This window comes from Sturnira hondurensis, unplaced genomic scaffold (genome assembly GCF_014824575.4).
Source record: "Sturnira hondurensis isolate 20B ecotype Veracruz unplaced genomic scaffold, ASM1482457v3 Scaffold0021143, whole genome shotgun sequence".
NCBI lineage: Eukaryota > Metazoa > Chordata > Mammalia > Chiroptera > Phyllostomidae > Sturnira > Sturnira hondurensis.
This window is the reverse complement of record NW_028093774.1, coordinates 7,618,433-7,632,772: the sequence shown is the minus strand read 5'-3', so window position 1 is coordinate 7,632,772 and position 14,340 is coordinate 7,618,433. Positions and strand designations below refer to the sequence as shown.

General features: G+C 44.5%; 2 protein-coding genes across 4 annotated transcripts in view; one reads left to right on the top strand and one right to left on the bottom strand.

Moving 5' to 3' along the window:
- Positions 1–3,067: 3,067 nt before the first annotated feature.
- On the bottom strand, positions 3,068–11,754 carry NDUFB1 (NADH:ubiquinone oxidoreductase subunit B1). The gene is made up of 5 exons (XM_037031325.1): positions 11,662–11,754; positions 11,357–11,448; positions 8,794–8,885; positions 4,106–4,250; positions 3,068–3,177 (listed from the first exon to the last, which is right to left on the bottom strand). Exons 1-5 carry the CDS (start codon positions 11,737–11,739, stop codon positions 3,141–3,143), a joined length of 444 nt encoding a protein of 147 aa, XP_036887220.1. The 5' UTR covers positions 11,740–11,754; the 3' UTR covers positions 3,068–3,140.
- Positions 11,755–11,979: 225 nt separating this feature from the next.
- The window catches only part of CPSF2 (cleavage and polyadenylation specific factor 2), a 31,176-nt gene continuing 28,815 nt past the window's right edge, over positions 11,980–14,340 (top strand). The window contains exons 1-2 of one of the 3 annotated variants that reach the window (XM_037031152.1): positions 11,980–12,132; positions 13,375–13,447. The gene's annotated coding sequence lies outside the window, so the exon portion shown is untranslated. Of the gene's footprint in view, positions 12,133–12,181; positions 12,312–12,407; positions 13,064–13,374; positions 13,448–14,340 lie in introns of those variants that run through there. The other 2 variants (XM_037031153.1, XM_037031154.1) reach the window with 2 other exon arrangements.

Sequence of the window (14,340 nt, the reverse complement as noted above, 5' to 3'; positions counted from 1 at the left end):
GGGCCCTGAAGAGTGTCAGCTGAGTGATGCAAAAAGTTCAGTAAAGTTGGTGGGGCAGGGGGCGGGTGTTGATGAAGCTAAAGGCATAGACTAGGGGCAGATTTTGCACCCTGAAATGAGGTTAAGTCATTATGTTGTGTAATCGTTGAATAACGAGGTTTGACTGTGGCCCGGGGAGTTGTTGACATAGAAAAGGTGATGGCCACCACCACAAGTGTGAGTAAAACCACCAGGGTGGAACAGGAAGAGATCGAGAACCTAGAGCAGAGCTCTGAGAGCAGCGGACTAGCTCAGGGGAAGGGAAGAAATGCAGCAGCAGTGTGTAGTATTATGAAAGCCCTGAAAAAGGAACGTGTCACACAGCAGCCATGTTGCTGTCAAGAGGTCCAGCAACATAAGGTCAAGGGTCCACTAAATTTTGGTATGCACACCTCTGGTGACTACTGAGTGCGGGTTCAGAGGACCATAAGGGGCAGCGGGACGGAAGGCCAGGAGACTGTTAGTGAGGACCCTGCTCAGGGGGAGGGTTCAATGACCACTTACTGAACGTCTCCGAGGGCTCAGTCCGCAGTCCCGTAAGGTATTGAGGAAGCAGTCCGTGTTCTTAAGGAATTGTGGCCTAACTGGGGAAGAAATTGTGGTCTCTTGAAGAAATATGCAACACATTTTTTTCTGATTTTTAAAGTGTATCTGTGTACAGGGTCAGAGGATTTGTACTCACTATATAAGGGTTGGTACAGAACAATGGATAAATGCATGGACTCTTTTGGATTTGTCAGCACAAAAAAGGATTAACAATAATTCTGAAGAAGAGAAGTTACTAGGCTAATCAGGAGAGGTTTGGAGACAGGGAAGATGGAATGTATACACTTCTGCTACTTCCTGTCTGTCACCTTGAACAACTCAGCTTTTCCCTAATCCACTTCACTGAAACTTTACGTTAAGTAAGATTGCACAAATACATTTCCATCTTCTTAAACACGGGACCTTTTAAACCAGCCCTTTGTTAATAAAACCCAAATAGCTTAGGAATCTTAACATTTAAAAATTTATGTGTCATTTCATGTCCTGAGTTCTGGCAAGAACCAGTGATAATGAGGGAGAATTTCACTGTAATTTTACTTCTACACTCAATCTTACATAAAGCAAAATAATTCCCCAAGAAGAGGTAGTTGAATATAACAGATAACATATATATCCACTCATGAAAGCATCACAATCAAGAAAATGAATGTACTATACCCAAAGCTTCCATGTGTCCCTTTGGCATTTTTCCCTTCTGACCACTTTCTGCATCCTGGTTCCCCAGGCAACCACTGATCTTTGTTATTACTGATGAGTTTGCAGTTTCTAACATGCTATATAAATGGGATCATACAGTAGGTGCTCTCTGTTTGGCTTCTTTTCATTCAGGATAATTAACCTGCAATTCATCTGTTGTATCAATAGATCATTTCTTTTTACTGCTGAGTAGTCATCAATCATATGGATTTAACACATTTATCTATTCATTCATGGATGGACATTTTGGTTATTTCTTAATTTACAAATAAAGTTGCCATGAACACTCATGACAAAGCCTTTCTGTGGACGTGTGCGTTCATCTCTTGGGCGACACCTCAGAGTGGAATGGATGGGTCAGATGGTAGGTTTATGTTTAATTTGAAACCGCTTCCCTGATTTACAGGTGCTCCACACCCTTGCCAACCCTTGCCAAGACCAATCTTTTAAATTTTAAGCGTTCTAATAGTGTGTAGGGGTGTCCCATTGTTTTTAATTTGCATTTCCCTAGTGACTACTGATGTTGAACAGATTTGCATGTGCTTATTCTCCACTCTATCTTTTTTGGGGAAGCGACTGTTAAAACCCTTTGCTTACTGCCCTGGCTGGTGTGGCTCAGTGGATTGAGTGCTGGCCTGTGAATGAAAGAGTTACTGGTTCAATTAACAGTATGGGGACATGTGTGGGTTGTGGGCCAGGTCTCCAGTAGGGGGTGCGTGAGAGGCAACCATACATTGATGTTTCTCTCCCTCTTTCCTTCCCTTCCCCTCTCTAAAAATAAATAAAATCTTAAACAACAACAAACCTTTGTTTACTTTAAAAATTGGGTTTGTCTTCCTTGGTTATGAGTTCTTCAGCCCTGGCTGGTGTGGCTCAGTGGACTCAGTGATGGCCTGCGAACCAAAGTTGCCGGTTCAGTTCTCAGTCAGGGCATGTGCCTGGGTTGCGAGTCAGGTCCCCGGCTGGGGGCAAACAAGAGGCAACCACACATTGATGTTTCTGTCTTTCTCCCTTCCCCCCTCTCTAAACATAAGTACATAAAATCTTTAAAAGAAAAATTCTTTACATATTCTAGATACTATGTTGTTTTGAAAATATTTTATTACAGTCTGTGGCTGCATTTTCATTTTCTTAACAATGTGTTTTGAAGAGCAAAAGTTTTCAATTTCAACAAAGTACAATTTCTTTTTTTTAATATTTTATTTATTTATCTTTAGAGAGGAAGGAAAGGAGAGAGGGAGAGAAATATCAATGTATGGTTGCCTCTGCTGAGGACACACAATGTATCGTGAGTCCCCTGCCGGGAAGTGACCTGCAACCCAGGCATGTGCCCTGACTGGGAATTGAACCGCGATCCTCTGGTTTGCAGGCCCGTGCTCAATCCACTGAGCTATACCAGCCAGGACTAATTTCTTGATTTTTTAAAACTAGTACATGCTTTATGTGTTTTTAACACGTAAGCCCAAGCACTGAAGAAATCTTGTAAAACACAGCACAACTACAATTCTTGGCTATATGATTTTTAGCAAAACCCCCCTTAACATCATCCTTTTAAATTGCCTTTTAAGCAAGTGGCTTGCAAAAATTTTCCTGGAAAACATCTGAGGAAAAATCTGGCTACATGAGTTAACAGTACTGTGACTGAAAATAAGTAACAGCAAATTAAATGCTAACTGTAAAGTTAACATCAATGTACACAGTCAGGCACTCAGTATTTTTAAGGCTAGGGTGCCTTTTACTTAAAATGTAAAAGACTACTTCAGCATTAAAAGAATCACATTCCAAATTGTTTAAATTAAATGTTTTTATTTTTCTCATAATTAAAAAAATGTGAACATTCTGTAATTCAGCCCCAGCCTTTACTTCCAGGTGACTTCTTCATTAGGTCTCAGTTCCCTGTGTGGAAAGAAAAAAGGAAGGAAAGGAAAAAGTATAAATAAAACTTTTATGAAGTGATAAAATGGAGAGTCAGATTAATATGAATTCAATATTTTATATTCTACTATATTGACCCATTAAATTTTTTTATGTTGATTCAATATATTCTATTCTCGCATGATTTTAAACTTTTACCATCTTTCCCATTTTGTTTCTCCAGATTAAAGAGCTGTAATTTCTTAGTCTATCTTCACATGAAAGCTCAAGGAGTTTGCGAGTGTTCCTAGGCCCTTTCCAGTTCACTTCATCTCTCCTGAAACTCGACTGGGAAGCTCCCCTGCAATGACTGTGCCGCTCAGCTCTCCTCTCCCTCGAGCTTCCTCCCACCCAGCTCCCCACCCAGGGGCAGACACCCTGGCTTGTTAACTCTCTCTCCTACCAGAGGAGCCACCTCCAGAGACACAATAGAATCAGGGGACTACCAGTTGCCATTCGGTCACTCAGCCACCACAGCCAAAGTTCTCAAGCAGAGCTGCTGAGAACGGAGCACTAGGCCGTAACCACTACCATGTATTTCAGCTACACAATGACTTACATAAAACAGGACTATGATAATGTTTGTGAAAGCTGTATACAAAGTAGGCTCTGGTGAGCTGGTTTAATTCAAAACATTGTTTCCATGCTAAAATGCATCCTGAATTAATAAAAAAAGGGGGGGGGTTCAAAGATCTGAAATACCCTGTTCACAAAGTGAAGACTTGTTTACACTCTGAATGTAATCGTGCAGTTTTATGCAAGCATTAAACAACAAAACTACAAAATAATATCACTTAAATCGAAGTCTTTGGGATTGGGGATTACCCCTTCTATTTATTTTGATACATATATTAAGAATGCTTCCAAAAGCTGGCTAATTAACTGTTGATTTAAAAATGCCCACACTAACCTTTTAAATAACAAACTCTTATTCCGGAAGGTGGTTAGCTTCTCCTCATTCCTTTTGTCCAGGTAGCATCCAACAACAAATCCCATAGGGACGAGTATATGTACCCAGTGGTCACGCACAAGCTGAATTAAATTCATCCTGAATGCCGTAAAAAAAATGGTCAGAAATATAACTGCCTGTGAAATGCCTTTTTAGTTGCATCTGAAACAGGAATATAACAGCAGATGTTAAAAGTGTTTTTAAATTTGCCTGGCATCAGAACGTAGTACTACTTAAAATCCACTTGAAGATTATATAGGTGACAATGATTAATATAAATGTTACAATGCACTAAGTCAGTTTATTCACTTTTTCCTAGTTCCAGCAGTGATCTGATGATACAGTGCAGAGAAAGGCAGAGCATAAAAAATTCCACCAGCAAAAGCCGAGTATTGGTATTAATCTAGAAAAACTTTTAAATGTGAAAAATACTGTTAGCACCCCTCACAGTTTGCCAGAAGCAGAATTCTTTTTTTTTCAAATGTTCACCAATTTTAGAGAGGGAGAGAGAGGGAAAAAAAAGAGAAAAGTATCCATACTGGAGACAAACATCAATTGGTTGACTCCCATACACGCCCCGAAGGGACCGAACCCACAACCCTTTGGTGCATGGGACAACATTCTGACAGAGGCACACCGGCCAGGGTAGAAGCAGAACTCTTTAGAGAAAGCTAATTACTGAATACTAATTTTTCAATTAGCAATAATCTTGTCTCGAATAAACCTCATGGGCTAGCATACTACCACAGTGCAAAGCTGCAAACTAATTTTTGAAAGGAAATTAAAAGATCCAAGAGAAATTTCAAAAAAACAACCATATTCAATAATATCACAGTAGATCTAAATATCAATTAAACGACTCTATAAGCAGATATGGAGAGAGGGAACTTTTTAAAAAAGATTTTATTTATTTATCTTTTTAAAGGGGAAGGGAAGGAGAGAGGGAGAGAAATATCAATGTATGATTGCTTCTCATGAGGCCCTGCTGGGAACTGGCCTGCAACCCAGGCACGTGCCCTGACTGGGAATCGAACCGCAATCGTGTGGTTCGCAGGCCCGCGCTCAATCCACTGAGCTACACCAGCCAGGGCTTGAGAAGGGAACTTTTATAAAATGACTATTAGCTACCAGAGACATCATAGTACAGCTCCATATGTAGCATGAAGTAACTATTATTATTCTCATTATAAAAAAGAAAGCAGGACTTCTGCCAAGATGGAGGCATAGGTGGAAACACTGTGCCTCCTCTTACAACCAAGTTTAAAGTCAACAACGTTTCAGTAACAAAAATGCAGCCAAAACACAGAAAATTGAACTATACGGAAGTCCGACAACAACTAACAGTTCAACCAGACCAGTAAGAGGGGCAGAGCCAGCAGCAAAATAGGGTCAGGCAGGAAAGATCTCCCAATCCAGGCGCACAGGCAGCCATGGGCAGATCCCAAGTGTGGGGTAGCAACAGAGGGACCCGGTGAGGGCGCAAGGAGGCAGGCTGACCGCGGTCATACATTTGTGTGCAGATAAATCAGCAAAGGAGTGAGCAGTGAGACAGACTGCACAGGCCCCAGCAGCGGGAAGCAGCAGAGGGGGCCGCCATTGCCCCTCTTGGACCCCACCCCCACATACAGTGTCACAACCCAGCAACTGAGTTGCCCCGCCCTGGTGAACACCTAGGGCTCCGCTCCTCATACGTAACAGGCACGAACAGTCCAAAATATGGCTCAAGAAGAACTCAAAGCCCCAGAGCTGATAACTCTAAGCCACCAAGAAATAGCGAACCTCTCAGATGCACAGTTCAAAATTCTGGTGATCAGGATGCTCACAGAACTGGTTGATTTTGGTTGAAAAAATGAAGGCTACACTAAGTGAAATGAAGGAAAATGCAAAGGGACCAATAGTGATGGAAAGGAAACTGGGACTGAAATCAACGGAGTGGACCACAAAGAAGAAAGAAAGAAACAAACAAAAAATAATGAAGAAACAATAATTCAAAAAAATGAGGAGAGACTTAGGAACCTCCAGGACATCTTTAAACGTTCCAACATCCAAATTATAGGGGTACCAGGAGGGGAAGAGGAACAGCAACAAGAGGAAAACTCATTTGAACAAATAATAAAGGAGAACTTCCCCAGTCTGGCAAAGGAAACAGACTTCCAGGAAGTCCAGGAAGCTCAGAGAGTCCCAAAGAAGTTGGACCCAAGAAGGAACACACCAAGGCACGAAGGAGAGAATCCTAAAAGCAGCAAGAGATAAGGGGACAGTCACCTACAAAGGACTTCCCATCAGACTGTCAGCTCATTTCTCAAAAGAGACCTTACAGGCAAGAAGGGGCTGGAAAGAAGTATTCCAAGTCAGGAAATGCAAGGACCTACATCCAAGATTGCTCTATCCAGCAAAGCTCTCATTTAGAATGGAAGGGCAGATAAAGTGCTTCTCAAATAAGGTCAAGTTCAAGGAGTTCATTGTCACCAAGCCTTTATTATATGAAATGTTAAAGGGATTTATCTAAGAAAAAGAAGATTAAAATACGAACAGTGAATGGACAGCAAACTCAGTTATTAACAACCACACCTAAAACAAAAGCAAACTAAGCAGACAGCTAGATCAGGAGCAGAGCCACAGAAATGGAGCTCATATGGAAGGTTATCAACAGGGGAGAGGGAGGAGAGGGGGGAGGGGGAAGGTACGGAGAATAAGTCCCATAGACAGTGGGGAGAAAATAGGGCGAGGGCAAGAGTAGTGTGGGAAATGTAGAAGCTAAAGAACTTATGGCACATGGACATGAACTAAAGGGGGGAGGGTGGGTGGTGGGGGTGTGCAGAATGGAGGGGAATGAAGGGGGGGATGGGACAACTGTAATGGCATAATTAATAAAATATATTTAAAAAAATAAAATACAGTGAATAAATCAGGCCCTGGCTGTGTAGGTCAGTTGATTAGAATGTGGTCCCGATACACCAAGGTTTCGGGTGTGATCCCTGGTCAGGGCATATAAATGAATCAACCACTGAAAGCATAAAGCGGAACAACAAATTGATGTTTGTCTCTCCCTCCCCTAAAAAGTCAATTAAAAAATGAATAAATCATACAGAATGGTTCAGAAGACACTGATGACACCCTAGAAAGAGAATTCAGCCATGTGACAGGGATGCATTCTCAGAGGCATCCCGAGGAGATTCTGTCACTGTGCGGACATGACAGAGCACACCGACACAAACCTCAGTGGCACAGCACACCACCCAGGCAGGGTGTGAGGTCTAACCCATCGCCCCCCCCCCCCATCTACACACCTGCACAGCCGCTACTGTACTGGAAACAGCAGGCAACTGTTACACAAAGGGAAGTAACTGTGTATCTAAACACAGAAAAGGTACAGTGAAAACATGATGTGAAAGATAAAAAGGCGCACCTGTCCAGGGCACTGACCACGGACGGAGCCCACAGCACTGGAAGCTGCTCTGGGTGAGTTGGGAGTGGGTGGGAGTGACTGCGAAGGGCCAGGACGTCCCTGGACCAGACTGCAGCCTTTGCAGACACTGTCCCACAGCCCTCCCCGCTCCCCTCTGACAGTGAGGGTCAGAAACAGAATTCCGAAGCTGTTGGGTGCTCCCTGAGCAGGGAGGCAGGCTGGACTGAGGGAAAAGCTGGCTGGGTAGAGCCGTAACAGTGACCGTCAGGTGGGAGCGAAAGGGGGCCTGAGGATCAGCAGGAATATGAAATCAGTACCGAGAGATAAAGGAACATGGGGATGCCATGGCAACATGGTTTGCTAATGCACATTGGAGCAGTGGTCGGACTGAGGAACTCTGTGCTATCCATAAAAAAGGCATTTAACATGGACAGGGTGCAGCATGCAGGACACAGCACTCTGACCCTGGACATTCGTTTTTGGTTCCACTGACCCTGCCGGGCACCAAGGGCCCTCGCTGGCACTGAGCTGACAGAGGAAATAACTCATCTATGCTTCCCATCAGTACAACCGGAAAGTATTTCCAAAGCATACAAACCGGCTGGCTCTCTGCTACCACAGAGCTTTCACTAAAGCAGTGGTGGCACTGAGTACTAGCTAAGGTAGCTCCCGTGGACCTGTGTCCTTGTACAGGGTCCAAGGTCCTCAACGCAGAATTTACAGCAATGTTCTCTGGAGACCACGGAGCCGGACCTGGGAGGGCTGCAGCTCCCTCTGAAGGTGTCCTGCCAGGGGCACAGGCTGTGCTACACTGTCAGACTGGGACGTCACCTGTGCACTAGAAACTGAGCTGCTGTAAGTGACAGGGAACCTGGGGCCAAGTCCCACAGACACTCATCCCATCAGAGGAAGAGACTCCTCCTGACCCATACATGTTCCCGTTTCTCCCGGGACGTTCAGTTGTTGCAATCCTGGAGAACACCACTGCTTATGAGGTCTCCTGTGGACTGAAACATCATGGCACAGTGCCGTAATGTACATCACTGCCACCGGAAGTGCTGAGCCCTAAACTGTGCTAGAATCACACAGACTAGATTCCTGCCTCTCCTTCCAAGACACTGGTTCTCACACTTTCACATTCTGACCTTGTATTTCTCAAACTTTAAGCACTCACTTCTATTTAAAGGCACTGGGTTAGGAAATGGTCATGAAGTTAAAAATTTCGTAACTACAGGCATACCTTGGTGACTTTGCAGGGGTGGTTTCAGACCACGCAATAGAGCACGTGTCCCGATAAAGTGAGTCAATCCCTCTGCTGGTGGAGGGTCTAGCCTTCAATTTGTATAAAACGCAACACCAGGGAAGCACAGTGCAGCAGAGTGTGATAAACAAGGTGTGGCCCTACTACACGCTGTCTTTCATAAAGTATACTATCGAGGCAGGTTCCATCCACTCTGACTGCCACTGATTTGGGAAATTACAGTGTAAAAGGATGTTTAAATAATTTACAATGTAGTCATCAGTTAAGTTTCAGTTTTAGTCTATTGCCTACAGTTGGAATCCTTGAACGTGACTGCCCATCAGTATCACCTGGGGAGCCTTTTTCCAAACAGGACTTCCTTGGCCCTCCGTCTGGGCTGGGCTGGAAAAATCTGTCGAGTTGGAAGAACTCTCCAGCCGATTTGCTGAAATAGCTCTTGGATACAAGATCGTGCGGTTGACTAATCTCACCTTATTTCCCAGCAGATGGTGCTTCTATCGGTGTTACGTTCGGGATCATCATTTAGATCCCGAAATGCTTCTGGATGAACACTTGATTAGATCACTTGGATCATTTTTATGATTCTGACCGATGCCCGCCAAGTTAGCCACTTGCTCTATACACTGGAGCCAGTCAAGTACTGGAATAACCACTCATGCCCAAGTCAAATAGGAAAATGTAACTTTGAAAGCACTAAACTGCAAAAATACGACAATGGGGGTCTCTGTAGCAGTCTAGTCACCATCTATCTGCCACAGGTCTTCATTAAGTTCCTTAAACTTCTGACCAGGTGTCAATTCTAACTCTCAGCATAACTGTGACATACTGTTTGTATTAACTGAGAGCAAAAATGTGCTTGGGAACTCTCAACTCAAAACCATTTTTAAGTACGCCCACGGCCACCTGTGGGCTACCAGCCATCTCCTATTCACATTCTTCCAACATGGCGGGAAACTACTTTTGTCTGGCTCCACGCAGAGCAGATGAGGCCAGACGGGCCCCTGAGGCTCTGGCTGAATAAAGGCCTTATGAGATTCCAGAGGAAAGAAAGTGGGACTGATAGATAAAAGGATTCTGTACACTTAAAATGCAGAGCTGGACGCAACCACCATGAAAGAAGCCTGATTCCATCCCTAAGGAGTAAATGACAAATCTTAGTCCCAGGGTGATTTCATAGTATAATTGTAAAAGCTACAACTTAATGGGAACAGTAGCACTAAACATAATGTTTCCTGTTTATTTCACTGAGTGGATGACCAGGGAAGACAAAGATGTATGGACATAAAAACTGAGCTAGGACTTCCTGGAGGATAGAGAGGAGAGGGGGCACAGAGCAGCTTTTAGGCTCTGGGTCAGGGCCCAAGACCACAAGGGATGGGTACGGGGCAGTGAGGGAGGGCTCAGGACAGGCTGATGAGACAATCCTTGGCTTGGATTACCAGTGACATCCGTCCACATGGGTGCTCACCAGGCCACTGTATATACAGGGGTGGGCACAAGTAAGTTTGCAGTTGTGAATATGCAAAACAGTTTATTCTGGCATTATTTTTAATTACTGTATTAGTTTACATATGAACAACTGTTAACCTACTTTGCCCACACTCTATTAGTGACTTCTTTGTATGAAAACTCAAGAAAAATTTTGCTCCTAAATAGTTCAGAACTGGGAGTGGCTATGGTATTCCTGGCAGGGGGAAAAAATACCCAACTAGTTGGTTTTTATCTTACGGACTCAGGGAACCATAAAACTGACAAAAGCCGTTTTGCCTGATTCTAGAAAGAACCGAATCTTACGCACTCTCTGTAAGGCACTACTCTTAATGCTTTTTGTAATCACCAATTCATGTAATCCTCACAGGACTGTACAAGTATTCATTAATAATGCAGTGGATGCTTTTTTTCAGGTGAAGGAATCCAGGGACAATCAACTTGCCTAAGGTCACAGGTGCAGCAAGCGGCAGAGCCGGGATTAGTAAGGCAGGCTGGCTCCCCGATGTGCTTTACGGTCTTTTACGGTAAGTACAGAGGTAAATATTTATATCGATATTACTCTTCACTTTAGCTTATGTTTCTTAGTACATACTAGTTTTTCTTCAACCCAGTTTTTCTTGCTCAACTTCTAAAAATAAACTTCTACCTGGTGTGTATTTCTGCAAGTCACTCCAATTTTTCCAAATTCACGTTGGAAAAATAAAGATGATTAGACATTTAAATATATGTATTTCTACTTTCTAATTGGTCCCCAGAGCATTTTATATAATATTACTCAAGAGTGTCGACGTAACCCAAGGAGAGGAGTACTGGATGCATGGAGAAAACGGAACTCCTGAAGTCACCTGTCTTAATGACACATACAGCCAAGAAACGTCTTTAAAAAGTGCACATTTTGTGGAATGGTGGGCTCAGGAGGGTTTGAGGTTTAGAAGCGAGGGCGAGGTCAGCTTCCAGTGGTGAGGAACGAGGAAGACAGACCCTGGCACGGGGTCGGACCTCAAACGCTCCCTCGCAGCTGCAGCCCAGCACCTAGTCCCTGCCGCTTTACTTTCCGGGCCGGCCGGGGGCGGTCACCGGGTGATCTCTAATACGTTTCCCAGTTACGACAGCCTCGGCGTACGCTTTCGAAGAGCCACCACACTGGGAACCAGAGCCCAGCCGTCCAGCAGGAAAAAAAATCCCACTTTCCTGTCTCTTTCCCGTCTCCTCCGCTCTGCAGCCCGGGGAGGCCCAGACAACCCCCCCTCCAACGTCGAGAGCTTTCCTAGGGGTGCACCCTCCCCGCCTGCACAGCAGTGGCCCGCGACGCCTCGGACACCCCGCACCCCACACCTACCTGAAGTCCCGGTCCTAGAAACGACCCCTCGACCAAGGACAGCGACGAGTCCCGCCTCCGGCTCCAGCGGAAGCTAGGGCCCTGGGACCCGCCATTCGCCGCGCCGCTCCAAGACAGGGGTGACATCGCAACACCATGCTTCTTTTTCCCTATAGTATTCTACTCTTCTCACATTTATGCTATATTTGATATACTACTAGTTATTTAAAAATAAAATTTCGGTCCCAGGTGATGAGACTTGGTGTAAGGGCCGTCTTTTTCCTAAAACCTCCTTCCCACCCCCCCCGAGAGGTGGTACCTCCCCGGGTTTCCCCCGCCTCGGCGGTCAGTCTCCGGTTTCAAAATGGCGGCCGCCATTGCGGACCTTCTGCTGGCTGATAATCACAGCTGCTGCTGAGCGAGCGCCAGCTTTCCTCGCTCTTGAACCTGGATTCGACTAGGGGTTGGGAAGGGCAGTGGACGGCGTTGGGGGAGAACTGACGAGGCAAGTGAGGGCGGAAAAAAGGAACGAGCCTTTAGCTGGGGGAGGGGGCGTCCTGGGCACTCCGGGACAGCCTGGCCCCAGCTCCCAACCAAACGCCACTGGGACGTGTTCCCGGGGTTTCGGTTGCGACTGCCCTGGTCCTTCTTGGCAAAAGTGTTCAGCGACGGAAAAAGTGCCTTCCCCGTGGGTCTCAAGCTTCTGGTCTTGTGTGGCAGTCCATACGATTCACTCTCTCGCTCTCCTTCCCTCCCTTTTTGCTGCTTCCCTTTGCCGTTGGGGGCTCGCGGTGCCGGAGGGGTTAACCCTACGTCAGCTTTGGCTCCTTGGTCTCGTGGCTAGCGCGTTCTCAGTCTCCTCGCTCCAGATTTATCCGTCGTCTCGGGTTGAGGCTACTAAGCATTGGGAAGAAAGTAGGCGTCTCTTTTAGTTAAAATGGTCTTGGCCCTCCCTGTCACCCGCTCCCCAGCCCTGCCAATCTACTTCAGACTCTGTTACAGTAAACAGGTCAGACTAGCCGTAAGCCCGGCAATTTCTGGTCTCCCAGGGCCCGGCGAACCCGCATTATCAACTGCCCATCTAATAGGTTTTTTGTTTGTTTCTTGTGGGTTTTTTTTTTTTTTGGAACCCCTTCGATCATGTTAGAAAACCACTACCTTTACGCAACTGACCCGGAAGAGACTCCGCTCTCTGAGCTCGGAGGTCAACCCAGACTCCTTTCTTTTCCCTGGCATTTTACAGAATTTCCCTTAATTGTCATCAACATTCAGGGTCATTAATGAGAGAACAAATAACTATGATAGACAGTTGTGATGAAGTATTGTAGTATGGGTCAGGGTCACTGCCCAGAAGGAACTTAGAATACGGTTAGCGTGCATTCCTTCCCCCAGCACACTTACGTTGCTTTGGGTGCTGTGCTCGGTACTGACGATGCAGAGGTGAGCTCATATTTATTCTTCACCTGTGCACTCAACACCCATTCAAGCGATGTTCTTTATGCTCAGTTTTACTCCATTTACTCCATAAATGACCTTTATGGAGTAAAAAATTGAGCTGGGTCGTGAAGGGTCAAAAGGCATTTACCAAACTCAAGAGACGGCCATTCCTGGAGGGAGAGCAGGGATGCAAAGACTTGAGAAGTTTTGAGAAAATTTCATTCTGTAATTAGCAGGAAGCCAGTGAATACTTTGCATGAGAAAGGGGATGGGTATATTTGTTCTTTGGTTTTTTGTGTGTGTGTTTTTTTTAGGACGGCAGCTATATGGAGGATCAACTTGGAACAGGAAAACTAGATGAGAGGAAATTGCACTCATTCAATTGAGGTATGATAGTAAAGGATGTCAGAAAGACATTTCTGAAATGTCAAATAGGATTCAACTTGTGGCATCCAGTTGGTGGTAAGCATGTGACTCCAGAACTTTTAGCCTGGGAGACTAAATGGTTGGTGATACCATTCAAATCAAGCCTAAGACCTGTATGTAACAATAGAGTGGTGTCCAGCAGCCCTGTGGGGGTGGTGAAACACTCTGCCCTGCGCTCAGAAGCATTGATTTTAGAGTCTGGACCTGGCGCTGTTTCAGTAGCCAGGGGCTACATGTAGCTCTTGAGCACTTGAAATTGTGGTTAGATCAAATTGAGATGTGCTGTAAATAGGAAATACACACTGGATTTCAAAGATACAGTACAAAAAACAGTGTAAAATATCTCATGAATAATTTAATAATGACTACATGTGAAAATGATATTTTGGATATATTGGGTTAAATAAAAGTATATTAAAATTAATCTCACATAAAACTTCAGGGTGGCTGTGAAGAAATTTTAAAATACATTTGTGGCTTGCATTTCAGATAAGATTTAAATTTCTTGCTCTTCCTCTTCTGGAAATCATATCCTATGATTCAGATGTTGGAATGTTTATAGATGTCCCAGAGGCCACTGGTGTTATAGATGTTCCTAGGCCTCTCCTTGTTTTTTTTTGAATCCTTGTTTCTTCATTCTGTATTGATTGAATGATTATTTTTTCCTCTGCCTTATAGATGTTCCTAGGCCTCTCCTTGTTTTTTTGAATCCTTGTTTCTTCATTCCGTATTGGTTGAATGTTTATTTTTTCCTTCTGTTCCAAATAGTTGATTTGAGTCCCAGTTTCCTTCCCTTCACTGCTGGTTCCCTATATATTTTTCTATTTCATTTTGCAAAGCTTTCACTTTTTCCT

Bases quoted from the DNA above. Each gene is read 5' to 3' on its own strand.
- NDUFB1 (XM_037031325.1), bottom strand. From the start codon at position 11,739: ATGGCGGGTCCCAGGGCCCTAGCTTCCGCTGGAGCCGGAGGCGGGACT. The intron at 8,886-11,356 runs GTAAAGCGGCAG...TACAAATTGAAG, and splicing joins GCCCCCGGCCGGCCCGGAAA to GCTAGACCCTCCACCAGCAG. The intron at 3,178-4,105 runs GTTAGTGTGGGC...CTTTCCACACAG, and splicing joins AAGAGTTTGTTATTTAAAAG to GGAACTGAGACCTAATGAAG.